At 38.7% G+C, this 26,981-nt stretch overlaps 1 protein-coding gene across 1 annotated transcript in view; it reads left to right on the top strand.

Annotated features, from left to right (window-relative positions):
* PKHD1 (PKHD1 ciliary IPT domain containing fibrocystin/polyductin) overlaps window positions 1-26,981 on the top strand; it is a gene marked incomplete at its 5' end in the record, with an annotated part of 435,617 nt that overhangs the window by 74,755 nt on the left and 333,881 nt on the right. The window contains 2 exons of the mRNA XM_081295270.1: window positions 560-779; window positions 7,117-7,267. Of these exons, the coding sequence (XP_081151396.1) occupies window positions 560-779; window positions 7,117-7,267 (371 nt within the window). The remainder of the gene's footprint in view (window positions 1-559; window positions 780-7,116; window positions 7,268-26,981) is intronic.

The raw sequence follows: 26,981 nt of genomic DNA, 5'->3' as shown, positions 1-26,981 counted from the left end.
TGGAAAAAGAATAGGTAAACACATCTTAGCACTTTCATGAAGTGCAGTCTTTATCAACAGTGAGCCTGTATCTGCAATAGTTACATGCAGTACCATAGAGAAATCTTGGAAATTTCACATTGAATAAAAAAAGCAAGATCAAGAATATTTGGTCATGCATTACATTTTATAAAGGTCAAAAGAAAAACTCAATAACCTCTTGTTTGGGAACGCAAACCTGTTTGATAAAGCTATCTAAAAAATGCCAAGGGATTATTTCCGAGAATGAGAAGGAAGGGAATGGACCCATGAGGGAGCAGACAGATTTAGAAGTATTAGAACTGTTTTCAATCTCCTGTTGGCTGGTATATACACCCAAGGTTTTTTTTATGATGATGATTTATATTTTACAAAATTGTTATGTCTTCTATTTGCATAAATTACACATAATGCATTTAGAGAGCAAACTGATGCTTCATTTTCCTATTGGAGGGGGGACATATGAACTTCGTTCTTAAAACAAAGAGCCTTTGGCTCTTTCTGTGAATTTGCCTGACCTCATAGTGACTGTTCCCCACAGAGTCCTTGGCCTTCCTGTGTGGCCTGAAGCCCAAGGAGGACAGCTGTGAAGTCATCAGCCACACCTATGTGCAGTGTGATTTGACTGTATCCATGGGGACGGAGAGACTGCCTGAATTGTGGCCTTACCTCTATGTTTGTGAAGAGAGTTCCCAGTGTCCCTTTGAACCAGATCATTGGAAAAAGTCAGACTTTCCATCATTATCTGGCTTCTTCATCAGGTAGCTACCTTCTCCTTTCCTCTCTGACCTTCCTGATGGCCAATGGACCCAAGGAGTCATTGGAAAGCCCTGGCAGGGTGGACGTGGCCTGGGGGCCTGCCGCTCTCTTGGAGGGGCCATTCCATGGTGGATTCCAGCCAGCTTGCATATCAAAGCATCTCCTGTCTTTTTCAAGTGTTCAAGAGAACATCTGAAAAATCTGCCCAGTAAACAACTCACTTTGTTCTTGCTTAGATTTTAATATTTATCTTCCGATCCAAAGCAACATCTGGTGAATGCCAATGGGGAAAAAGATTAGACATTATGAAAAACAGAAGGCTTTCCCCCCTTTTCCCTTTTTCTTTTCTTTCCAAACAGATTCACAAGTATGAAAAAAAGTCATAGAGAAATCCAGCAGATTGCACAATGTTTATTCAAAAGAAGGGGGGTTACACAGAGAATTACTGTAGATCTAGAGCTTAAAAGCCATAAGCTCATAAGGATTTTTTTTGAACCTAAAAAAGAAAAAAAAATCTAACAAATGAATACCACAACCTTCCAGGTTAAACCCCTTTTCTAAACAATTTTTTTTTTTAAAGTGTGACTGCGTTGGGAACTCTGGATGGCCTTAATTTCAGTCAGCAGTTCTTTTCCCATATGCAGGGTACTAACTCAGGGATGAACAATGCCCTGCATCTTTATTCCTTATCTAGATAGAGTGGTTACATCTGATAACTTAACGAATATAAATTTTCTCATTAAGTGGCTGGGGATATGGCTCAGTTGGTAGAGTGCTTGCCTCGAATGCACAAGGCCCTGGGTTCAATCCCCAGCACCACACACACACACACACACACACACACACACACACACACACACAATCTCATTAAAAATAAAGCTAAACAAGACCCATGGCTCTCAGTGAAGGATATAACCAGTCTGATTTTTTAATGTCTTGAGACAGTCTGTTTTATCAGGAACTTGCCACCAGAGTTTGGTGTTTAGTCATTGGAAAAGAGGAAACTCCTTGGCTGATTGCTTCCTAGAAGGATGTGGAGCATCTTGCTGAGGTGGCACAGGAAATGGGGCATTGAGGGTTGTGCTCTGGTGAGGCTGGATCTCAGAGCTCACAAATGCTGGATACCAAGAAGTACTAGCCAGCAGTTCCTGCTCCACTGAATTCAGGACTCTACCTGAATACCCCCAAACAATTCCCTTGGATTCTTTGTGCCCTTCCTCTTCACTCTATGCTGAGCCTGAGGCAACTGAGCCTCAGATACCATTAGACATTTATTATTCAATATCATTTCAAAAGTCCTGTGTAATGTTCTGGCCATTGCAACAGAAAAACTGAGTGTTTTCTTGAGTTAGAATTAAATGTCCTAGGATTTAAACAATATGGTTTATATTTAGTGGTGATAACGATGGGGATCCAGTGCTGTCCTTTGTGACCAGTGGGAAGTCAATATGATCATTAGAAGATGATTTGGCAAAGCACTAATAATACCTTGGTATTCTTCATACTCTATAGCCCAGGAATTTTATGTCTAGGATTTTTTTCTAGAAAAGTAAATAGACATTATAATAGTCACAAACAGCCACATTCTTTGACATTCCAGGTACAATAAAATATTTTTTAAAAGTTTAAATAATAAAGAATGCATCCAAATGATAAGGCATTAAGAAACCTATAAAAATCATGATGTAGAGTAGTTAAACAAATAGAAAATGCTTTCAATACATTGAGAAGTGAAAATTACAGGTCACAAAATCGTGTATCAATTTAATCCTACTGTTCCATATAATATATATGTATATGTATATACATATATATTTGTACACATATGAGTGATTAGCAAGATATACAGGAGAGACATATTCTAAATTGATAGTGTCCATATCTACGTAGCTGAAATACTGATCATATTAATTTTTTTCATTGAATTTTTATGTATTTCTCTAGTGAATATGTGCTGATTTAATAATTGAGAAACAATATAAGTTAAACAAGGGACATTAAGAAAAGAATGCTTCAAATAGCTTACTTGGTTTCTGTTAGGTTTATGCTTGTAAACCCAGAGGACTATTTTCCAGGGTCTTTTCAGGGAATTCACTTTCATCAAATGCTTTATCTCACGGCCAGCACTATCTTATGGCTTTATTCCATTTGTCAAAGACAGTTATATAACTGTGGTTTTAAAAAGTATGCCTAGCCCATCTGTTCATCTCTCCTGCCATCATCCACCCATCATTTATCAAGAGTCTAGGTATTCTGCCAGGTGCTGGTAACTCACTGGTGATGAGGCAGGAGAGTCCCTGCTCTTAAGAGCTGTGGACTAAGACAACAAACAGTATGATCACATGTTGTGCTAAATGTCTTAATGTGGTAGAAAAAATGGGGCTGCTTTGGATAGCTTCTTCGGAGGAGTACCTCTGAAGAAGTGTCTTTTATGCTGCTGTTATGGTTGGGATGTGAGGTGTCCCCCAAAAGCTCATGTGTGAGACGATGCAAAAAGGATTAGAGGAGAAATGATTGGGTTGGGTGGCACCCTTAACCCACTCAGTGAATAATCATCTGATGGGGTTAATTAAGTGGTAACTGAAGGCAGGTGGTTGTGTGGCTGGAAGAGGTGGGGCATTGCAGGAGTGGCTTTGGGGTATATTTTGTATTCAGCAAGCAGAGATCTCTTCCTTTGCTTTCTGACCATCATGTGAGCTGCTTCCTTTGGCCACACTCTTCCGCCTCAAGGAATGGAGCCAGCTTCCTATGGACTAAAACCTCTGAAACTATGAGCCCCTAAAATAAAGTTTTCCTCCTCTATGAATGTGCTCGTCAGGTCCTTTAGCCACAGCAGTGAAAAAGTTGAGTAAAACACCCTTCTCTTGATCCCAAGAGTAAGGGATCACTCTGTAAAGCCAGGGAGTGGGGAGGCAAATGCAAAGGAACCATTAGATCTTATGAGCTGTGAAGAGGCCAGTTGAGCAGGAGTATAGTGAGAAGGAAGGAAAGCTCCTGGGGAGCTATAGGGGCTTTTAGGCCAAAGAAAGAAGTTGGGGTTCTCTCCTAAGATAATCACTTTCCAAAGTCCACAGTCAAGGCATGGCAGCGGAACCCAAGGCTTCTGACTCATGACATTCTTACTGCCATGCTGGACTCTCTGTGTTTGTGATGATAACCTCAGCTGAGCCACATGGGGCCAATGAGATTCCAGAGCCAGGGGAGCAATTTCAGGCTATGTGGGGGAGACAGAATTTCTACCCAAGCCTTTGCTACCTATTTCAAAAGTGTATACAAGAAGATTGCCTTCTGACTTTAGGATCTGACGAGCCCAACCAAAAGGGCAATACATTGGGAGTCAGGAAACTTAGGTTCCAGAACCATCTTTGTCACTATATGAACCTGAAATATTTATCACAGTCTCTTAGATATATTTATATATATGCATTTGTGCATGCATGTCCATCTTTATCTAAATCTGTATCCATGTCTGTATCTCTACATCTATTTGTACCTATATACATTTTTTTTCTATTTAAATCTGTCCAATTCATAAAATTATTTGGGAGGAAAACAAAGCTATTAAGAAAATTTGAAATTTTGTAAATGCTTGTCTATTTTTGATATACTGGTGTCTCAGCTAATTTGGATAATGGCTTTTAAAAGAAAAAACAATCTTCAGCGAGGTAATCAGGGACAAATAAAACAGTCTAACAGAAAGGGACTGAACTCTCTTCAGAGCAGGAAACATGTGATCAGGGAAGACTCATGTTGCTGACAGGTATGCACAAGGAGGGCAGTGTGACCTGGCCCACTTTACTCACTTCTTTGCCAGTGGAGCCCAGTAACGGGGAAAGGTGATGGGCAAATAGTCTCCAAAGTAGAAAAGAAAAATGGGAGAATTCTGGAAATTCAGACAACTAAGCCTGACATTAGCCCTGCCACAATTCTAGGAGGAGTGTTCAATCAGGTGGTTTGTGAGCCTTCAGAAGTAAAAGAGGTTGTTTGGGAACCAATTCACAAAGAGTATTTTGGTATCAAAAACCAATGTCATTTCCTTTTGGATAGGTCTACTTGTGACTTATGATGTATATGGAGGGCGAACTTTCCAAACTATTCTAACAACCTCTCCACCCCCATTAGCAAAACAGAGTTCTGCAAAGTCCTAAGTGGCCTGACACTAACCTCAAATTAATTTGAAGTCAGGTGTTTTAAAAGTTTATTTTGGTTTTGCATTCTATTCTGCCGTATTGCCATATCTACCTAAATATTACATTGCAATTGCATTTTAATTCAGAAGTTATGTTACTTTGCTTCTCCTTTCTGAATCTTGTAGTTTGACTGACTCTCTAGGAGCAAATGGTGTATTTATCCCATGGCTTCATCTACCCCTTGAATGAGCATTCAACTAAATGGATTTTTATGTTGATTTTAGTCTCCCAATTAAAAAAGTATTGGAGTGATGTGTTTAAGTCTGTGAGGTGAAATAAAGCAATAAGGAATGTAAATTTTCATATCTATATTTCAATAACACCATCACCTCCACTACCAACAAAAATTGTGACAACAGTTGCCTTTGTTAGATGTTTACTGTGTACCATGTTCTGTGCTAATCATTTTGTGTACTTCATTTTTTCTTATTCCTTAATACCTCTATAACATAGGAACTGAGTTATTAGTCACGTCATTTTATAAATGTGAAAACCAAAGCTCACAGAGTCATGTCTTCAAGGCCATATAGATGGGATTCAAATGCAACTGGCCTGTTTCCAAGCCTAACATTTACATGCTTGGGCTTCTCCGAGAATCAACTGACAAATGCAGCATGGGGAAATTCTCTGGCAATTGCAGCCCTGGGACTTTGACTTCACTACTCTCTTCCAGCAAGCTTAAGGGGACACAAAATAAACTGTGTTAAGTGTTATAGGTGGGAGAGCTCAGATAAAGGGAGACCAGTTCCTCAGTGGTCAGCCCAAACCCTGAATTTTGTTCTGGGTGGTATAGTATTAAAATATCAATATAACCCCCAAATAGGTCTAGAGGACAGTAGGTGTTAAAGTCCTGTCTTGGTGGCACGGGGCTGAGAATATTTTAGCATGGAGAAGAGTAAATGGTGAGATGTGATAGTTCTACTGTTCATTATTTCTCGAAAATTGTGGGAGAAACCATTTCAGTATTGATTTGAAAAAAGACGCTGCAGTTCAACATGATTTATAGTTTCTCAGTCAGTGACCTTTTGCCCTTTCCCCCACCCTTCCTGGATTCTGCCATCTTCACTACTGAAGTTCAATCAGCATCTGAAAATTCAAGAGTGCTGCTCCAAGGAAGCAGGACACCTGGATTCTGAATTTGGGAGCGGCATAATTTTATGTTGACTTTATGCAAATCCCTGATCTCTTTGGGTTACATTTTTTATTCCTCCACCTAATTTACAGGCTGAAATGAGATCATACATATGAAATTGCTGAAAAGTATAAAACATCATGCATTATTATTACTAATAATCTTTGAGTTAGTTGCAACAGTGCCTAAAGCCAGGATTATTTTTGAATAAATATCACACCTGTTGGGGCTGATATCCTGCAATATCCATGCTTTCACCTCCTCTAGACTGCTTATTTTCTGTAATGCTACATACACTGCTGTTTTTTATTTTAAATCTAGTCTGGCTTCTCCCCTTAAAGCAAGGGGACTTTTAAAGTGAGTGGCTGGTAGTATAACTGGCACATATATCGCATCTCCTTAGTCTGGGCTGTTAAGTAAGTTTAATTAATTTACTAAGTTAATGTTCCACTGCTAGCAACAGAGCCTCATTGCCATCAGCTGGGGAGAGGGAATTGAAAGCCTAAATGAGCTCATTTTTTCACAGTTGGAATTAGGGACCAGTTAGCCAGTTGTGTGGGTTTTCCAATTTCTCCATCTGCCCTGGGGGGATTCAGGCAATTCACTCCCCCAACACTAAGTGTGAGTAAGATCAGGAAAAGGGAAGGGGAAAAGGAAAAATTTAAAAAAAACCCTCTGTCCAACATTAGTTTCCATTTTTGGAACTGGAAGTATTGTCTTCGTCTTTTAAGTTGGGTTTGGAGAAGCTTTTACTGATGTTCCCGATAGATTGGGAAAAGAAGAAAGGCCTCACTGAAAGATATTTACCATGTGCATTTTCATTGCAGGGTGAGCAGATAAAGGAAAAACAAATAAACAATAAAAGAATGGAAACAAAATTACAGAAATTTGCAAAATTTGACAAATGGTGGCCTGTAGTTGCCACAAGCTAATGGCTTGCAATGATTAATAAGAGTAAAAATAATTGCATTTCATTAAGATTGATGACACCCCATTTAACCTCCCCTCTCGTTTCAGCCCTAAAGTGGAAAGAGATGAAGTTCTCATCTATAATAGCTCCTGTAACATTACCATGGAAACTGAGGCAGAGATGGAGTGTGAGACGCCTAATCAGCCAATTACCGCCAAGATTACTGAGATACGGAAAAGCTGGGGCCAGAACACTCAGGTATAATCAAATCTTTTTTACAGACTGATTCAAACAGCTCAAATTAAATTTGTAATATTGTGTACATTAAAAAAACAATTTAGTCCAAATGGCAGCGATATATAATATTAAATGCTCTCAAACTTTGAGGAGCTGGTCTAATGCACAACATCTGAATTCATAGTTAACTATGGTTAATCATATATTTTCTCAAAAATAAATGAATGCTGCCTGGGCTCTTTTAAAGCAAATTCTGAACAGATAATCTCCCAGCATTTTGTCCTGATTTCTGCATGCATATTTCTTCATAAAATAAATGGCCTAACATTTAACCAGGCCCTTCTGGAAGGCCTCCAAGTCACTCAGCCCTCCTCAGTGTGGTGGGACAACGAGTCCCTGGTCCATCCTGTTTCTGTCTGTTTCGTGGGGAGCAGAGTGCGAATGTCCACCTTGGTGGGGATTGTGTGGAAATTACAAATGAGAAGGATTGCAGGGCCACTGGCCCACCATCTCTACCTCAATGCATTTGTTTTGAAATCACCCACACCACTCCCTTCAAGTGGCTGTTCTAAGAATGTGTCTTTAAGTCCCCAGTGAAAGATTCACAGCCTCCCCAAGGAATTTGCGAGAATTGAAATCAGAGGCTAAGAGCTCTTTGGAAATGGATCAGATAATCTTTTACAACTCCCCAGGCTTCTCACTGTACACAGACAAAAAATAATATTTATTGAGCACCTTCTCCCTCAGGTGCCTTTCTCTTTATGAAAGCAGTTTTTAGATTTTTCTTCTCTCTCTTATTTGGAACAAACGTTTATTAAGTGCCTATTATGTGCCACACACTGTTCCAGATTTACTCAAGAGTGCTGTTTGAGTCAAACCGTCTAAATCCAAAACTATACTTCCTGGTTCATAGTATATGTTTTTGTCTAACTTTTGCACAGGTGCTGACAAGGTATGTAATTGCAAATATTTTTTTTTCCTGTCCTTCCTAAACTGCTCCCTGTCATCCTTTTCACCCCTCTGGGGTTTCTGTGTTTCTTCCATCACTTCCTAACCTTCTTCCTCCCTTTACCCTCCTTTCAGTGATTGTCCAAGGCTGTCACTTCCTGTTTCTTTGTGTCCCCCTCAAATGCCCCTTCCTTTCAATTCACTGTTGATGTGAATTTCTCATTTCCAGAACCACTGTCTTCCCATTGCAGCCTCCCTTTCACTCTGTGCCTCTTTCTTAGCAGACAGCTCTAACTGACATTTCAAAGTGAGATGAAACTGCTGTGGGACAGTGAGCAACTGTTAATCCTCTCTGGGCTTCAGTTCCTGTCTGGATACACAGTCGCTTAGTGTTGTTGGGATGCTCATGTAAGCAAATGCTGGTAAAAGGCAGGGATAGACAGGTTAGCACAGTGGTTAAATCTCTGAGCTTCAGAACCAGAACATTCAGGTTTGAATACATCACTTTCTACCTGGGGGACTTTAGGCAAGTTACTTACCACTTCTGTGCCTCCATTTCTCATCTATAAAGTAGGGGATAGCAACAATAGTCACCTAATAGGGTTGTTCTGAGTCTTACACATAGTGAATGTCCAGTGTTAGCTATTGTTGGCAATGCTAGTCATGCCAGAAAAATGATAGAGTGTTGCTTCTCTGTAGTTCTTGCTACCTGGGCCAATCATTTAACTTCTAAGATCTTATTTAACTTTTCATTATCTCAAAGTTGAATTTAGAGACTCTTTGAAAGTTACATGCCTCACTTGTTTTAAAATATTTATGCAACACATAAGTATTGAGGTTTTTTTAAATATTTTTAGTTGTAGATGGACACAATAACTTAATTTTATTTATTTATTTATTTTTATGGTGCTGAGAATTGAACCCAGTGCCTCACACATGGTAGGCAAGCATCCTACAACTGAGCCACAACCCCATCCCTATCTACTGAGTTTTAACCATGTTCAAGAGCCTCTGCCATGCTCTGAATCAGACAAGAAAGTAAGACAGAAAGATGCTCCTATTATTAAGGGATATTGGGAAGTGAGGGCACACATGGAAGTAGGTGATGTTTGAAAGACAGTATCTAAAGTCAGTTTACCACAGTAGGATGAAGCATAGGGCACCATCCAGACCAGACGTCTCATTTCAAAGATGAATTAAGATTTAAAAGAGACCTTGGTAAAGGTCACAGAGCTCATTATTTGGCATCATAACCCATGCAGCCATAAGTCATTGTGGTGAAGTGAGCCATTTAATCTTCAGGAACCGATGGTGGGGAGGAGTATATTTGTCAGAACCTGCTAGACTAGAGCCTGTGTGGGAAACTTCAGAGGGGCAAAGAGGAGGTAGGTGCCACCTCGAGGTAGGTACCACTGCTGTAGCTTCAAGACATGATCAGCATTGCACTCAAGTGTTGATGATAATGTCACACTCTTAAACGCTCTTTTGGGAGCAATAGCAGGGATTTACAGCAAAATCATCAGTTTAAGACCTACTTTAGCACCAGTGGAGTCCTAAAGAACACAACTAAGGTCTCAAGAACAATTCCTATCATGCTGACTGGATCAACACGGTGGAGTTGGGAAACAAGTATAGCTAAATGTGGCCCGTAATTGTCCAGGGCCCAGAAAGGCAATAGAGAAATTATTCATTCTAGATTCTGCTCTCTGGTAGGGTAGTTTAGTTTGCTTCAGGATTGGAATATAATGAAACCTATAAATAGAGGGTTTATAACTAATTGAACACAAAATTGACTTATCACCCAAATCAGAATGCTTTTGAGAGTGCAAGGCCGATAATTAATAATTGTGTTGGGATAATATGGCACTCTTGTTGGGATATGTGGAAACCCTACTGGGCCAGGGAACAATTCATCACTATGCAATACATGGTTACCTTATCTCTGAATGTCTGATTTTCCTGCTTTGGCTTGGGAACAACATGCCACCTTTGCTAGAATGCTTGGTTGCCTTATCTTGGCTTAGACCTGGGGAAGACCACCACTGGCAGATGATTAATGAGGTCTATAACCCAGGTTTTCACTTCCAAGTTCAAGGATTTCCTATGTGAGAATATGGGGACATTAATAGAATAGATACGTAAGCAATAAAAGGGTTCCAAAAACAAATACATTTGGAAAGTTGGGTGTAAAATATTTGTGTGTGTGCGTGCGTGTGTGTGTGTGTGTGTGTGTGTGTGTGTGTGAGTGTTTATTTTCCCACTTAAGGACTTTTTTTTAGAGCATCCAATATGTGAATATATAATATGATTTCTATAGAAAGCTATAGTGTAGAATGTCACTCAGACTTACCTATGCCCAGATTTCCTCCGGGGCTGTTACCTGTCCCACTGCCTTCAATTTGGCAGGTGCCTGTGCCATGCTTTTTCCCTGTTGAAGTGAGGGCTCTGTCCCATCATCTTTAGGTGGGTCAGTCCAGTGAGCTCTATTGAAGTATTATATTATGATGTACAGTGCAGGTAAGTTTCAGGGAAGCAGAAGAGGAATCAGGGCAGAAGGGACTAAAACTCTAGGACAGTGTGAGGTGCATGGTGCATGTGTAGGGCACTCGTGAGTTGTACGTAATTTTCCAGGGCCCAGAAAAACACACAGACAGGGGAGAGTGGTGATGGGAAGTGTTACTGAAATCTAGAGATGAATGAAAGGTCTGCTTTCTCTTTAAAGAGAAATTGGCCTGCTCATCCCCCTAAATTCTATCCTCCACCCAACTCCAGAATCCCGGCAAATCAAATTCTACTCCTCCCAGGAAGGAGATCAGATATTACTCTAGAGAGATTAAACCAGAACAACTGCTCACAGATGCTGGCATTTGAAAGCTTCCTGAAGTCCTACTTAGATTGATCATCTACTTAGATTTTTAGTGCGTTGCTATGACATTTGAATGGACAGATTTCTGATTTGGGCTAGGAGAATGTAATGATTTTCAGGCTTACCCACATGCCATTCACAACTAGAGAACTAGTCAACGTGTATTTCAGATGTTGCATAACTGACAGCACAAAGCTGAGATCCTTGGAGAATGGAAATACACAAGGACAGTGACTTTCTATCTGTGAGCATTGTTCAAAACCCAGCACAGGGAAATAGAATCCAGACAGAGTGAAACAGTCTCATTGGAGGGATCATTCAGAGATTGGAGTCCAGGCTGGCTGATGTTGGTGGGATTTGCAGGACAGGTTGATAGAGAGGAAGGAGGTCTGTAGAAAAGGAGCTCTAGAAATCTGCATGGGAGTCCTTTGAGACTTTGGCCCAATATTTAAGCAATCATAGTGAGTGCAATTCTGTGATGTCCAGCAGAGAATAGCTACCAAGATGCTTGAAGTGAATAAAAATTTTAAAGTACTTGACAATATAGTACTTGGAAAAGTTCAAGTGATGATCAATTAGGGTGCAGAGACCTCATTCAACATCACAGCATTGAGTTGAGACCAGAGAAAGGCCATATTTTCAGTGGCAAGGAAATACAGACAACTGAGCTAGATCACAAATAGGATAGGAAAGGAAGGATGCAGGTAGGTATTATGGTCAGGCAGCAGCTTCCTCAAGCTTGCTGTCATTGTTGGTGGAGAGAGTTTTCTTGAGTTAAAAATATTTTGAATAAAGCTGTGGTCTTTTAGTGTGTTATTGATTGGACAAGATCAAGTCTCCATGGGTCACTTGTCCATTCTTCTGGTGACTACAGAATAGCTGTTAGACAGCTGTAATTTTTGGCTGGTTAAATCACCATCATTTTTTTAAAAGTATCTATGTTTCAAAATTCATTTGTGTTCTTTAATGCTTTTCTCTCTCGGAAATATTTTTATTTCCTTAAAATTGAAGAATTTTTCTCTTGTGAAATTCCTTAGTACCTTATCATATGCATCTTGTAGAATTTGTCTTCTTATACATTTAAAATGTATTCATTTAACTATCTTAACTGCCAACTAGACACTAGTCTGAGGTTGGGGTTCATGTAGAATTCTTCCTTGATCTGTCTTTGGCAAATGAATGGATGAAGACATATATTTGTACTGGACACTGATAAAAAATAAAGCCACGTTGCTTAATTTAATCCCTAATTTTTGTTTAAGGAGAGTCTTCTAGAAAATTCATGCAATCCGGTGAAATAACAAAATTTACTTTTTCTTTATAATGTATGTACCTATTTAGAATCTAACTTGAAAATACTTTTCATTCCCTAATCAATTTTGCTTCTCCTGTTACTGAAATCCAGAAACAAATTTTTCTTCTTAAATTTTATTTCTTTTCATTTCATTTTGGGTTTTCTTTGCCCCCCCCTTCTTTTTCTTTTTCTTTTCCCTCTCTCTCCCTCTTGCTTTCATTCAGTGTGTATCTTCGAGACTTTTGTGCCTCAGACAGGGGTGTTATGGAAAGCAGAGCTGAGCTAGTTGTTAGATCAGGGATACAAGCTAAAGGGACTTGACAGTTTCCCAACTGACTCCATGGAGCCTTACTGAGTTCCCCGTGCCTGTATTTTCTCTGTGAAATGGGGGTCCTAATATATGACAATTTTCTACTGCAGGAGGAGAACAGTCGAGAAGGTTGACATTTCACATCTGAAAGGGCCTTACCTACCTCCTTAGGATAATTAGGCAGGCAGCAGAGACAAATGGGACACACAGTAAATGGGACTGCTGGTACTTGGTTTCTGATTCTAGCACTGTCCCTGTCTGTGACTGTGACAACTCACTTCACTTTTAGATTGATTGGTACTATCTGATGGCCAGCTTTTGGAGTAGAAAGGCATAACCTACCAACCTGTTAGAGCTGGAGGAATCTAAGTCCAGCAGAGGCATTATGATATAGTAATTACGAATGTGGGCTCTAGGATAAGCCGAAATTTATTTGAGGCTCATTCTTCTATTTGTTATGTAATTTTGGGCAATTTTTTTTAATTTCCCTGTATCTGTTAATTCTCTCTCTTAGTGTAGAAGCAATTAAATAACAAATAGAGAGACTTAGTATAGTGTCTCATCCATAGGTAATTCTCAGAATGTGCCAGACATCATTGTTTGTTAAATCCTACAATTGTTTGTTAAATTCTACAATTGAGAGAGATCATAAATTTGTAAGTGCTCTGCACATTGTTTTACAAGGTTACGGTTGTCATAATTTATGTCCAAGTTTTTCCTGGTGGTGTCGTAACCAGAGCTTGTTGTGTGAAAGCGGTTTTGCCACTTGCTTGAATCTAAGACCTTGCCCTTTTTTAAAAAAGAAAGAGGACATTCAGGTAATATTTAATCTGAATATTGTCTTTAATTCAGCTGAACGAGTTAACTGTGTCTTTCTATGTATTGACTGAATTCATGACAACAGCCTCCTATCATATGTTCATAGTGAATGAGACTGTGGTTTCAATAGTCATTCATCATATTTTGGCAAAAGAGTCCTTATCATTTCTGGTTACTATTATGTCACTGAATAATTACATCACTATACACGAGTTGAATCATCATAGGTAAACTATGCTTAATATTTACCTTAAAGTCACACTTATGACCTCAGTGGAAAACAGTGAGTTTTATGAGCTCTATGAAAATGACCTTATTAATGACAGGAAGTGGGCAGTCCCCCAGGGACACGACATGACAATTTCCTTCTAAAGCACAGCTTCATAAATTGAAGCCATCTTGGTCTAGATAAATACTGTGTGGAATGTTCTCAGTGAAACCTGATACTATGCAGAAATACATGAGCTCATTTTTGGGTTTGACTGTGGGAGTATAATAAGCCTTTCAAAATATGAAATTTTAGCTATCTTGCAGATAGGAATGAATGCTATGAAAACTGCTTTGGATGTTAGAAAGGCCCCTATGAGGCTTCTTTGGATCCTACAGAGGAGATAAGGCTTGGGGAATGAAGAACCTGAAGTATTCAAATTAATTTATTAGTTGATTCATTGAATGGATAACAATTTTTTTAATCTCACATCTTAATTCCCAGATCTGTGTCATAGAAGAATTATATGTAAGACTTCATAACAGCTTGTGCAAACTATAATATGTGGATGTGTTACATTATCAGCATACTTAATTTTTCATGTGAGAGAAAAACTTTTTCACAGGTACATAGTCTAAGGACATTGTAGTAAATCACAATTTCTGAGGCTTGATAGAAAGTTAAAAACACTCAGATATGAGTAGGACCCTTCCCAGGTACAAAGGGTCTCAGATAGCAGTTGAGTGGGTTTCAGAAAGTAGATGTCTTTCTGTTTGGTGTGTGATGTGGTGGTGATGGTACATGTGCATGTGCATGTGCATGTGGATTTGTGTTGAAGGAATGATGTGAGTTTTGTTAGTGTTTGGATATGTGGTTCCTTACTAGACATTTTAATCTATTCTTTTTTTGTCAAAAGTAATTAAATGTTAGTTTTGCACCTCATGTATGTAGCATGCCTATTTTCAAGAGGAAATAATCATAGTAGTCTTGACATACAAAAGACAGTAAATTTGGAGATTATCAGTGTCTTCTTAGTGGTTTCTCCTTAAATCTTGTTGTTTCAACCATAGATCTTCCTTTCCAAGGACCTTGCTGTGAGTACCACTGTGCTGAAGTGTGTTCTTTCTTTAAAAAGCTGTGGTAACTGCTTTTAAAATGTATAACTTCATGGAGAACTATAGAAAGGTTTGACAGATAGCTGCAGAGCAGCTGGAGTCTGGTTGGTGAAAAAATTTGGGTAAGAGTAAAAAAGGAAGGACATTTCATTTTGGATGAAGGAGAATTTGGCTCTTCAAATATTGAAAGTGTTATGGAAACTGACTCCATCAAATTAAAAATCAGCTCAGAAAGAAAGAACTCCTGTCTCTTAGGAGATTACTTTAGAGGAGAAGAGAAGGAGAATCAGAAGAAGCAGGGGTGTTGAGTGGAATTAAAATTATTGAGCTGGTTTCTGATAATAGCTTTACTCAGAGATTATTTAAATGGTATTATCACTTCTATAAGTGTATGTTAACTTGTCATTGACTCTATAAAATTGTTATTCCAGGCATAAGCTTTTCTGTATGATTTTTGCGTGTTCTGCTCCTTTTCCTACTGGTACATTTCAGCTCTGAGGTAATTACACTAACCTCAATGGAGGGTGCATGTGCCTTACTCCACTGAAGGCTTATTTAGCTATAGTCCTTCTGATTCGCAGATTACTTCTGCCAGTGGCAGGAGGATCAGTCAAGATCTCTTCTGGCCCTTTTGTTAATCTCAGCTAAAGTGGGCTGATGGTTGGTTTGTGCAGGGGTATTGAGGAATGTGCGACCCCAACAATAAATAAATTGATAAACAATAAGTTTGGAAAACTTGGGTTTTCCCCAAGGCACAAGTGACTCTCTGGTTACCTTTCTTTATGGAGCTAACACAAATGCAATTGAGAGGAAGAATTTGTGGATGAGAGAATCTTTTCCATAAAATATACTATAAAAGATTATTTCAGTTACATTAGAAAGAAGGAAATGGGTCCTGGCTAAGGGAAGAAGGAAAGAAATGTGTAGAAGTGGTCATTTAATGAGGAAATAAATTGCTCTTAAGAGTTCATATATGTTTTTTTTTTTTTTTTTAAACAGGAATAACAACAAAAAACAAGAAAGGTGTGCCTGGATCCTATAGGTTTTCTAAGAGAATATTTGGCCTTTCTAAGGTATGATGATCACTAAAGGGAGATGCAGAAAAAAAAAAAAAAAAAACAGAAGGAATCACTGTGATGTTTTCTTGCTTCCAGCTATAATGCTGGCAACTTCCTCAAATCAATGAGTATTTAACTAATTTTCCATACTCCTCTTTTTCACCGAAGAGAATGTGTGGCAACTCTCAGTTTTTCCATCTGTTTTTCCATCTCCAGGATCTGGTCTCCTCTGTTTTGAGAACAAGGAAGTACTGTACTTGCCCAGGCTTTTGAAATTTGATGGTGCTGTGTGACTTGCTTAGAATGTGGATAGAAGCATTGCATCTCTGGGGCTTAAGCTCTTTTCATTTGCCAGGGTGACTAGCTCTGACTTTGACTGAATATATGTCAACATATATGTTCTGTTTCAGAGATTGCACACATTTGTAGTGGACATTGTGAGAATAAGAAACAAACTTGTGGATATTGTATGAAGAAAAATAAAATTTTTCCCTTGCCCCCACCCCCCATTATGGATCAGCATCCACTTATCAGAGAAAATATTTGACCTTTGGTTTTTTGGGGTCCACTTACTTTGCTTAGCATGATAACTAATTAGAACAAAATCAAATAAAATTTTGTTGCATCGTGCCATTGAAGATATGGGATTCTTTGTTACTACACACAATCTAGCCAGTCTTGACCAGATACACATCTTTCACAAGTGGCTCTGTGGTCTTGAGGCTGACCCACTGTGTTCCACATGGTGTCTTTAAATGTTTTTTAATGAGTCCACATGGACGTATAACCTGATTTACAATCTTGCTGGCAAATATGACAAGATAGACTATGAAACAGAACCATTTGGCAGAAATTATGGACTTATGTGGATTTAGTGTGTGTGGGGGGGAATGGCTGGATGTTTGATGACGTTTAGTTTCTTCCCATCCTTTGGATTCTCCCTCTGCTCCCCTTTCATTGGTGCTTTGGTCCCTATGCCCTGAAGACCTTCTGTGGACTTTTACAGTGCAGAGAAATTAATCACTTCTTTTGCAACGTTGTTGCAAGTGGGAGTTCATGGGGAGACATGGCTCTTTGTAGCATTTCTGCCCATGCTAAGTCTCTGTTTATTTCTTCCTAAGAAATACTTGTGAATATTATGCAACAAGAAAATTTGTTCAAATAAGGCTTGTGTCTTTATCTATGGTCCACATCCATATCCATAGTGCTTTATAATCTATTTATAGATATTTTTCCATTACTCATGCTTTCTCATTTCTCTCTTTAAATTTTGCTTTTTAAAAATCTTTTTACTGGGAAGAGGAGAAGAAAGGAGAAAAGAAAGGGCAGAAGGGTATAAAAATGTCAGTGAATCCTTCTAATTTGTACAAATAATATGTCAATAATTATGATAAAAATATTGTTATGGATACTTCAACCATAGGCAGAAATAACTCAAACGAGTTTAAATGGTGAGGAGATTGAATGGGTTCACAGGACAGGAAAGCTCAGAGTCCTAGGAATGGTGTGGTGCGGTAGCTCAGGGCTCTACCTGCCTTTCACAGTGTCAGACTCAACCTGGGCATGTTTCTCTGTGCTCACAAGGTGGTTTGCCAGTAGCCCCCAGGGAAGCTTGCTTTCCTGTTCACATCATATAGGAATGAAAAGGTATTTCAAGGCAGAGTATCAGAAGGAGGAAGTTTCTTTCTTAGACTCCAACAAATGTCTCCTAGTGACACATAGGTCCAAATCAAGTTGACCACACTGCCCTGTGCTCAGGGCAAGGGCTTTGCTGATTGATTTCGGCTAATGAGTGGACCTTAGAATAGAGCTAATCCCACCTCAAACAATTGGATAAGAACCTGGGAGCAATGATGCCTGGGAAATTCTTGAGACTATTGATGAGTGGAGAGCTGGAGAGAGGCAATTGGGAAGTGAACTAATGCTTAGCACAATGGTCTAGCTTTTGTCTCTACACATCTACAAGAGGGCCTCTTCCTCTGGTCCTCCTCAGTGCTCCTTTTTGAGAACTTAAGGCATGCCATTGCATGGAATTTTGATAGAGGTTAAAATGTTCCTGTAATTTATAAAGGAGTCAGCTAAGTGAAAAGGAAAGAATTTGGTAAACCTCTTATAGAATTCAGTGGGAGAGTTTGCTTTTAACAAACTACTATGGTTTAGATATGAGGTATCCCCCAAATGCTCATGTGTGAGATAATGCAAGAACATTCAGAGGTGGTATGATTAGATTGTGAGAATTATAACATAATCAATACTTAACTCACTAATATGAACTGGGTGGTAACTGTAGGCAGGTGGGGTGTGTCTAGAGCAGGTATGTCACTGGGTGTGTGTGCCTTTGGAGTTTATATTTTGTCCCTAGTGAGCAGAGCACATTCTCTGCTTTCTGGTGACATGTCCTGAGCTTAGTTCCTCTGCCACATCCTTCTGCCATGATGATCTGTTCTGCCTCAGTCCAGGCCCAGACCTGTAGAATCAGCCAAAATACATCCTCATCTGTATTGTCCTTGTTAAGTCTTTCAGGCACAGGAATGAAAAACATGGACTAAAACACAAACAAGCAACTAAGAAAGCATTATGAACACATACAACACATTTTTCCAGAAACCTATAGGACCTCAAAATTAGTTTTGTGTTTCTTTTGTGATATATGTCTTTCTTATTCAAAATGACAGTAGTTGTTTTTATGATGTATCAGCTTCCATTGGGGGTTCTATGCAAGATAACTCTTCTCTAATAATAAAGAAAAGAGCAATCTAAAGAAAGAAATGGCATGTTCTAGTATTTGCCTCCCATAATGGTCTCCCCAAACACATTACAAATATTAATTAATCCTCTCAGCCTCTGTGTACAGTGAATACCTGTTTATACAGATTGCAGTAGACAAAGTCAACTGACCAAGGCTCATTAGTGGATTAATCTTAAAGACAAGGGCCTTGACTATTGGGGTTCACAGCTGTAGTACAGGCCACCTGAAAACATTGCCATTTAGCTTTCTCCCTTCCTAGAGGGGAGAAACATGCACAGCCAAGCAGAAAGTAATGCATTTTTTTCTGTTTCTGCCTGATACCCATTCACATAAGTTTGAAGGACATTACCTGATGAATTTATTAAGACATGGAACAAAGGGAACAACATGACCAGCAGAGGGGCATGGTTCTCCTGTGGCAGGAAAGTGAAATAATCATTTTAGATCTTCAAATATTATTTACAGGTACCTCAGAGTGTCCCAGTCACTGTATTATATTAGCCATTCTATGGGATTTTCAATTTTTTAAAACAGATAATTGAAGGCTATGAAATTATGAGGGACTTAAAATGATGCATTCAAAATCCAAAATGGTAGAACTAGTCCAATCCTTTGGACTTTGAAGTATTGTAGTAACTTTTTAAAGGAATAAGATAAAACCCCTACCTTGTTGAATGCAATTTTCAGTAGGAGGGATATAAAAACTTGATATGCAAAGGGTTTCAATGTGATAACAAAGGTATTTGTATTTCAATGTGGAAAATCAGTGAAGACAAAGAAATCATCCAACTGGAAAAATGACCTGGGACTTCCTTAAATGTAGCATTGAAACTTGGATCTAAAAGGATTATTAGGATTTGGATGAGAGGAAATGAGGAACAAAGGTATTCTGGTAACTATAGAATCCTAAAGGTGGGAAAAGTAGTTCATATAGAAGTAATTATATTTACCATGGAGTGTAAGATTTGAAAGAAAGCAGTCAGGATGGGAGTCATTGGGAACAAAGGTAGGAAAAAACATCTAGTGTGGTCTTGAGTGCTAAACTCAGGAGTGTAGACTTAATCCATAAGGAAATGCAGGCCACATAGGGGCTTAATAAGTTTTGTAGCCATCATTCTGCCTCATAAAGTGTCCCTTTCAGCCCATAATAGAGTCAGAATGCTAGTCTTATTGAATGGCAGCCCCAGGCCAGACTAGTCCTTACACAGGTAGAGCTGTTCTCTTGCACTCAGGTGCTGGTACATGAAGGGCTTGCTTCCAGTCACAGTGAGAATATCAGGAGACAGGGTCTTCTTCAAGTGTCGGGGAGAGAGGGAGCATGAGTATCTTGGAGGTTGCCGTGTGGAGGAATCCCTAGTGACCTTCTCAATAAGGAACACCATAAGCACAAGGTGCTTGAGATTCCTGCTGAGATACCAGAGAGAGAGTGGGGTACAGCGCTGAGAGCAGGCCATCTGAGTTCTCCCTCCTAGGCTTGGGTTTCCTTTGCCTGTGTGATTATAGGCAAGGCTTCAGGAAAACCTGAGCCTGCCCCCTTATACAGAGAGGAATTGGACTTGTCCACATTTGCTGATGCAAATGCTGTAGGCAATTAGTCAATTAGTAATGTAGGATGTCCTGTTAGAAGATAATCATTCTGTGGTCAAGCAAAACTGAGAAATCCTGCGGACTCAGTTCCACTCTGCAAGTCACCATGGCCAGTAGTAACACATTAAAAGCTTGGAGAGTTCTCCAGAAAGGAAGGTAGTTTTACTCTATTCAACCCAGTCTTTCCCAGACTTATTTGATCATAAGAATCCTACTGATTTTTCTTCTGTGCAACACTGATTGGATTTCTGTTTAACACTCTGGGAAATTTTGGAATAGGTCCTTTGTAGATGTCTTTCCACTTTCATGGTCTGCTTCCGGAGGTTTCTCCTCCTGTCTTGAATTTCAGAATTCCAAAAGAGGTTTATGCTCCAGCCCCATTGAGTGAATTTTCCTCCCTATATTCTAGTATTGACTTTCTCTCACAGTGGAGGCAAGGAGTTCTTTAAAAGTGTTTTTAAAAGAGCTTAGAGATACTCTGAGGAAGACGGTCCCTGGTGGTTTTGTCATATGACTTCATTAGACACCTTGTATGCTAAGGAGCTATCAACTTCAGCTTCCAGTTAGGAATCATCACTTTTCTAACTTACTCTATTAACTAGGAAAGAGCTGAGGGTTTTTTTTTTCCTCTCTCTCTTTTTTGCATCTGTATATAATATAATTTAACCTAGCAAAAAAGACACTGATTGTCTGTCCCACAGGACTTAATTAACTCCCAGCTTCATGGTGCTGCATGGAAATAATAAGAAAAGTAAAAGTTCGAGTGTTCCATACCTGTCCACTTCCACCTCTGGTGCATAATGAGATGTCAGGAACAGTGACACTGATGAGATGTGTAAAAGATGCTGATTGCAGGAGGCAGTGAGCTGCTTGCTTGGCTCCTGAGAGCTCTGGCCAGGCTGGAAGAACCACAGATCCAGTGAGCAGTTTTCACCTTCAGATTACAATTTCCAGCCTTCGCCCCAGTCACCTCTCTGCCACCTGAGCAGTGGTTTTGTTAACCTTTAGCTCTGCCTTCTGCACCCTGGTCAGATGTGATGACAATTGTCACGGGGCAGATGCCATGTTTATTACACTGCCTGTAGCAAATCCAGACTGGTAGTGCAGGATTCTACCAGCCAGCCCTCAGGGGAGCCCATTAAGAAATTGCAAGGCTAATAAAAATCATGCTGGATGAAATTGCAATCCTCTGGTGCCACTCCGTGATGGGTTGACTCTGGTTTTACATTTTAATGGGGACAGGGACTGAAGGTTTGAACCAGGACCCTTGAACCAGTGGTACTGGAGGTTGTACCTTCTTAAACCAGAGCTGGAATGGGTAGCCAGAGATGAGCTTGCTTCTCTCTTTGTGTGAGTTTTCTGCACATTTGAGATAGGAATTTATTAATATTTCTGATACGCTAATACTGTGCTGCTCCTGGAAGAAAGCCTCATTCTGCCACAAATTCTGGGGCATGAAATTTGGGCCATAGTCAGAGTCTCCCTGCTTCTCATTGAAGTCTTCAGTGCCCCATCCAAGGGGGGTCTTGAGAACACAAGACTCTTGGTAAAATTGCTCTCAAACTTTCCTGTACTGGTGGCTTTTTTTTTTATTAGTTGCTCATGACAATACAATGATCTTGATATATCATATATTTGATTCAAATGGTGGCTTTTTAACAAGGACATTGTGTGGCAATAGGAAGAACCATTCCAGCATTCAAAGTCATCTTCACATCACACCCTATAATCCAGAGGTCCCCAGGTCACAAGATGATTCTGCATCCTCTTGCTACATCTCTTCCACACACATAACTCATAACTTGGATAAATCGATGGTGTTCAAACATTAAAATGAAACAACCATATATATAATTGCTGTTTGGGGAAGATTGAGGAAAATAGAAGGGAAAACACAATAGGATATTCAATACCAGGTGTGATGCCAATGACAGAAGTATATTCTGCATTTTATTGTAAAAAGTACTGTTGCTACTAACCATAATAGAAAGAAGTAGTATTAATTGCATGCTGATCTCTTATCAGAATTGGGTGGCATGCTTTATTTGAGCTACTCACTTAATCCTCAAAAGAAAGCTGTGAAATGATTACTCTTCCCATCTGCATTTTACAGATTGTTAACTGATCAGAGATGGTTGGGCATCTTGTTTCAGGACACACAGCTGCTAAGTATCAATCTGAGATTGAATAATTCTAGAGCCTATACCACTACTGCTGATTTTCTTTAGAAAAAAAATTCAAAAAAGGAAAACAAAAACCCATTCTCTTTTGTAAACATCACCCAAGATAAATAAACAAAATTACAATACAAATTTGTGGAAGCAGAACACTGGGTAGTGGGAAAGTGTGAATATATTAAAATTTGCCTTCTGAATGCCAGTCACAGCTGTGAGCATGGATCTGGTGTGCGTCACTACAGTTCCTGCCAGCGCCTGCCTGTTTTGGGGCATTGTCCTCCCACTTGTTTTCTGGACTCTTCCAGTGAGAATTTCTGCCTCCTCTACCCTTCTGCTGTAACAGTTGTTTAAGTGGAAGTGTGTGTGTGTGTGTGTGTGTGTGTGTGTGTGTGTGAGTGTGTGTGTGTGTGTGTGTGAGAGAGAGAGAGAGAGAGAGAGTGTTGGTGGGGATATATATATATATATATATTAAAAGTTCGGTGTTTTGTACCTGCTGTACCTGTCCACTTCCACCTCTGGTGCATAATAATAAGATGTCAGGAATATATATATATATATATATATATATATATATATATATATATATATATATATTTATTTATTTATATATTATAGTAGTAATATACACATATATATTTATATATATATATATTCCTTCTCTGTAACTACTATGATAGCAGACAAAGTTTTGTTGAATGAATACCTGAATAAACATAATTAAAATTTTCCTCATGTGCATCTATGGTTCCATCTGCTTGAGAGACTGAAACCGGAGGAAAACTTGATCCCATGAATTTGAGACCAGCCTGGGTGACATATAAAGACCCCATCTAAAAAACAAACAAAAATGTTGCCTATATCGAAATCAGTTTTACTGTGAAACTTACTGACTTTGTAGACGTTGAGGTAAAAAAAAAAAAGTACCATACTCTGATCAAATAAATAAATTATTTCCAGAGTGGTTTTACTCAGAAATCTTTCCTACTTTAAGGGAAGACATTTTGATGTCCAAAATTGGAATAGTTTCACCATTTGCTATCTGGAGCTTTCTGTAGGTTGCAGAGATGCAGGTGAACTTCACACAGGTGATTTTCAGGGTATCTTCTTGAACTCTTTTAATAAGTCTTGATAGTTTAATATTTAGTAGGAATTCTTTATTTTTCAGTATAGAGAGAGCCTTGTAAGTTCCCTCACTGTAATTTTAGAGAAGGAATGGGTGAGCAGATCTATAGTTCCAGGATGCTTGGTTTAAGTTTGCTTTTTTTTTTTTTAATTTTGAGGGGAATGAGACAATGCTTCTTGTAAGGAAGGGATGAGAGATGCTTGTGTGGAAGATAAAGACATTTTGCGATATTTAGATGGTTGTCAACATATTGCCCCATAATTCCAACTTCCCTCCTCCTAACACTTTGGCTTCTTCACAATATTACTTCAGTGGTTTAATATACAAGAAAAAACATTTAAAACCACCTTCACATCTTATTAAAAAAATACATGCTTAGAGTAGAAAATTTAACACAAGACCATAGAAAGAGAAAAAGACAAAGAAAAAACTCTCCTTCCACAATTTCAGCATAGAGTTGCTTTGTTCCTGGTTAAGAATGTTAGTTAGCTGTGTTGTGAATTGTTAAAGGCTTCCCTCGCATATCTATCATGTAACATGCAAGATGGAGAGTGTGGAGATATCTATAGGCATTGACTAAAGAAGTATAATTTGGTGAAATAATTAAAAGACATTCTTTGTACATTGAAATTTGGAAAAATCATAAGTTTAATGCTAGCAATGATGGGAATCATAGTCTATGTCTATGACTATGTATTTATCCATAAAACCCATCAGTAAGACAATTTTAAAGATTTTTTATTCTTTCTTGGGGAACCTTTCTTTTCAGTATCCTGAGAAATTGACCTATGTTTTTTTCAGAGCTATCACAAGTAAAACAAGTGGAGGTAGGTCACAATGGGCCTATTTAAAGCAATATGCTTGTTGGGGATCATTTTATTTTTATTAATTTTTACTTTAATATGTATGTATGTATGTATGTTTGTGGTGCTAGGGATCAAATCCAGGCCCTTGTGTATGCACTCTACTATGGAGTTACATTCCAAGCCCATTGTTTAACTTTTTAAATGGACAATTTGAAATATAAAAAGTAGAGAGAATAGCATAATGAACTCTACACACCATCACCCACCTTCAACAGCTGATTTATTTACCTTTTAAAAAGACATTTAAATATGAACTATTTTACAGGAACAATGTTAAGGAGAATTTTAAGGATAAGGACAAATTTTTACTTGGGGATCTCATAGTAAAATATTTATTTGAATTTATAGAACATGATACATATGTGATTTAGATTTTAAAAAATCAGAGCAAAATACAGTAAATGAAGTTTTTCTATAATCCACTTTCATTGTCTTTATTTTATGTTTCTCTCTTTCATTCTCATTTTTAAAATTTAAATTCATAAGGTTTAAAACCTCTGTGGTATATTTGAATTTTAAAACAGGTTTCTTAGAGATCCAAATAAGTAAAGTTATAACAGTAGCATAGCAGAAGATCATTTTATCAAGTGATAGCAGAGGATCTTTTTGTATACAGGATAGTTTATAGCTGGTACTCTATTGAATTCCATTGCCAAAGTAGGTATTCATTAACTTTAAGGCAACAGATAGTAGCTCCAATACATTGAACATTTGTATGTAACATGCATATGGCATATAAGTGTTGTTTTCTACGTTATTTTTGCAGCACTCTGGATTAGATGTTGGTAGCTCCATTTTACAGATAGAGAAACGAACTCTTCAAAAGCTCAAGGCCCTGATAGCTTCTTATTTTGGAGCTGGGAGTTTGAAATGCAGTCTGCCTAACATTACACCTTCTCTTACCCATAATGTGGCCTGCTGAATAAGTTACTAAAAATGATAGTGAATGAACAGCATGATGTGGGAAAAGGTGAGGTAGGAGAGAAAATAAATTTGAGTTAAATCAAAAGAAATATTTAGACAAAAATATCACATCTAGTGAACTAAAAGCCAGGCTATGTGAGTTCACTTTAACTTCAAGAACATCCCTGTATTTACTAAGTAACAATAGAGTTTCTATTTTATTTAGACTCTTTTTTTTTTCATAAAAAGGAAGATTCTTTTTATAGCCCATAACTGTTTGCCTGGCTCTGGAATATGGGAAATCTCTGAAAGATGGGAGGGGCTTCGCTCATTCCTACCCTGAGTTACTATGAAAACATGTCCACAGGAATGAAACAAAGAAATATGCCAAACAAGGAAAGCAAAAGGACTCAGGAGCAGATATTATCAGTGCTTGGAGAGGCAACATCTGCACAAGGTTGTTAAGATGTAGCTAGTCAAGATGGCCGCTGCAGTAACCACAGGCTATGGAGGAGATAAATGGTTGACCCCAGCCTGTGTCAGGCTAGGATTGATGCCACTATCAGCCCTAGTGCCTTCCCAATGATTTTTTAAAAAAATCTTTGATAGAGTGTGTTATCTAGTTACTGGCACGAGGGCAATAGCCTGGAGGGGTGAAGGAAAAGGAAAGAATAAAAGGTCACTCCAGGGGGACAATCTCTGTCGGACTAAATGAGAAAAAAGGATCTGGCTCCAAAAGGGAGGGAATAAATAAATAACAATAAAAGCGGCTGCTAGGTGCATGGATGGGATAAGTGAAATTGCTGTTTCCCTTCTAACTTTCTCTCTCTTTCCCTCCCTCCTTCCCTTCTTCCTTCTCTCCTCTCCTGCTCACCTCTCTCTCTCTCTCTCTCTCTCTCTCTCTCTCTCTCTCTCTCTCTCTCTCTCCCCATCCTCCTTTCATTCCTTCTCATTTTTAAAAGCAAGTTCTCTTGCAGCAGGGGTGGGGTGTGTTAGCAGTCATAGCTATAGATTATTTTCCTCTTGAACTTTTGTAATGTTCTGATTGGGATTGTTAAGTCTTTTATGTAAATCTCTAGGAAAGGTGAAATGAAAGGCCTTAGTGAGCACCCCGTCTTCCTGTAAGATAATAGTGATTCAAGAATGAAGGGGGGAAAAAAAAGCAAAATGAAATTCCTCCAGGTAATGGAAAATGTCTTTTGAGTATGCCATCAATAATTTATTTATGGTGAATATGTGAACTCAAATCTTCGATGATTCCTGTCTTCCTCTCCACATTCATTCACATAGACACCCCCACAGGTGTACCCAAGTGCACAGTGTTTTTCATAGGTACCTATATATTCTTCTGGAATGGCGGGAATAAAATTCCTTTTTGCTCTGTATTCTGTTGCTGAACCAACAGAATTCTATTTCATTGTAATAGGAACTTTAATTGGCTCCTTTTCACTTTGAAAAAAAATTTTACAGGGTAAAAAGGAAATAGGGAGAGCTGAAGTAGTATTTATGTCGAAAACAGTACAGCTTTAATTAGTTGAATTTTTCTATTTATTTGACCTGGGAAAATCTAGGCATACACCCCTGCCCCACCCCCAGCATGGAGATTTTTTGTTTGCTTGTTTTTGGTACTGGGGATTGAACTCAGGGGCACTCAACCACTGAGCCACATCCCCATCCCTATTTTGTATTTTATTTAGAGACAGGGTCTTACT

The sequence above is a fragment of the Spermophilus citellus genome (assembly GCF_964194105.1).
Source record: "Spermophilus citellus genome assembly, chromosome: 5".
Taxonomy (NCBI): domain Eukaryota; kingdom Metazoa; phylum Chordata; class Mammalia; order Rodentia; family Sciuridae; genus Spermophilus; species Spermophilus citellus.
This window is presented reverse-complemented; position numbering and strand designations above follow the sequence as displayed.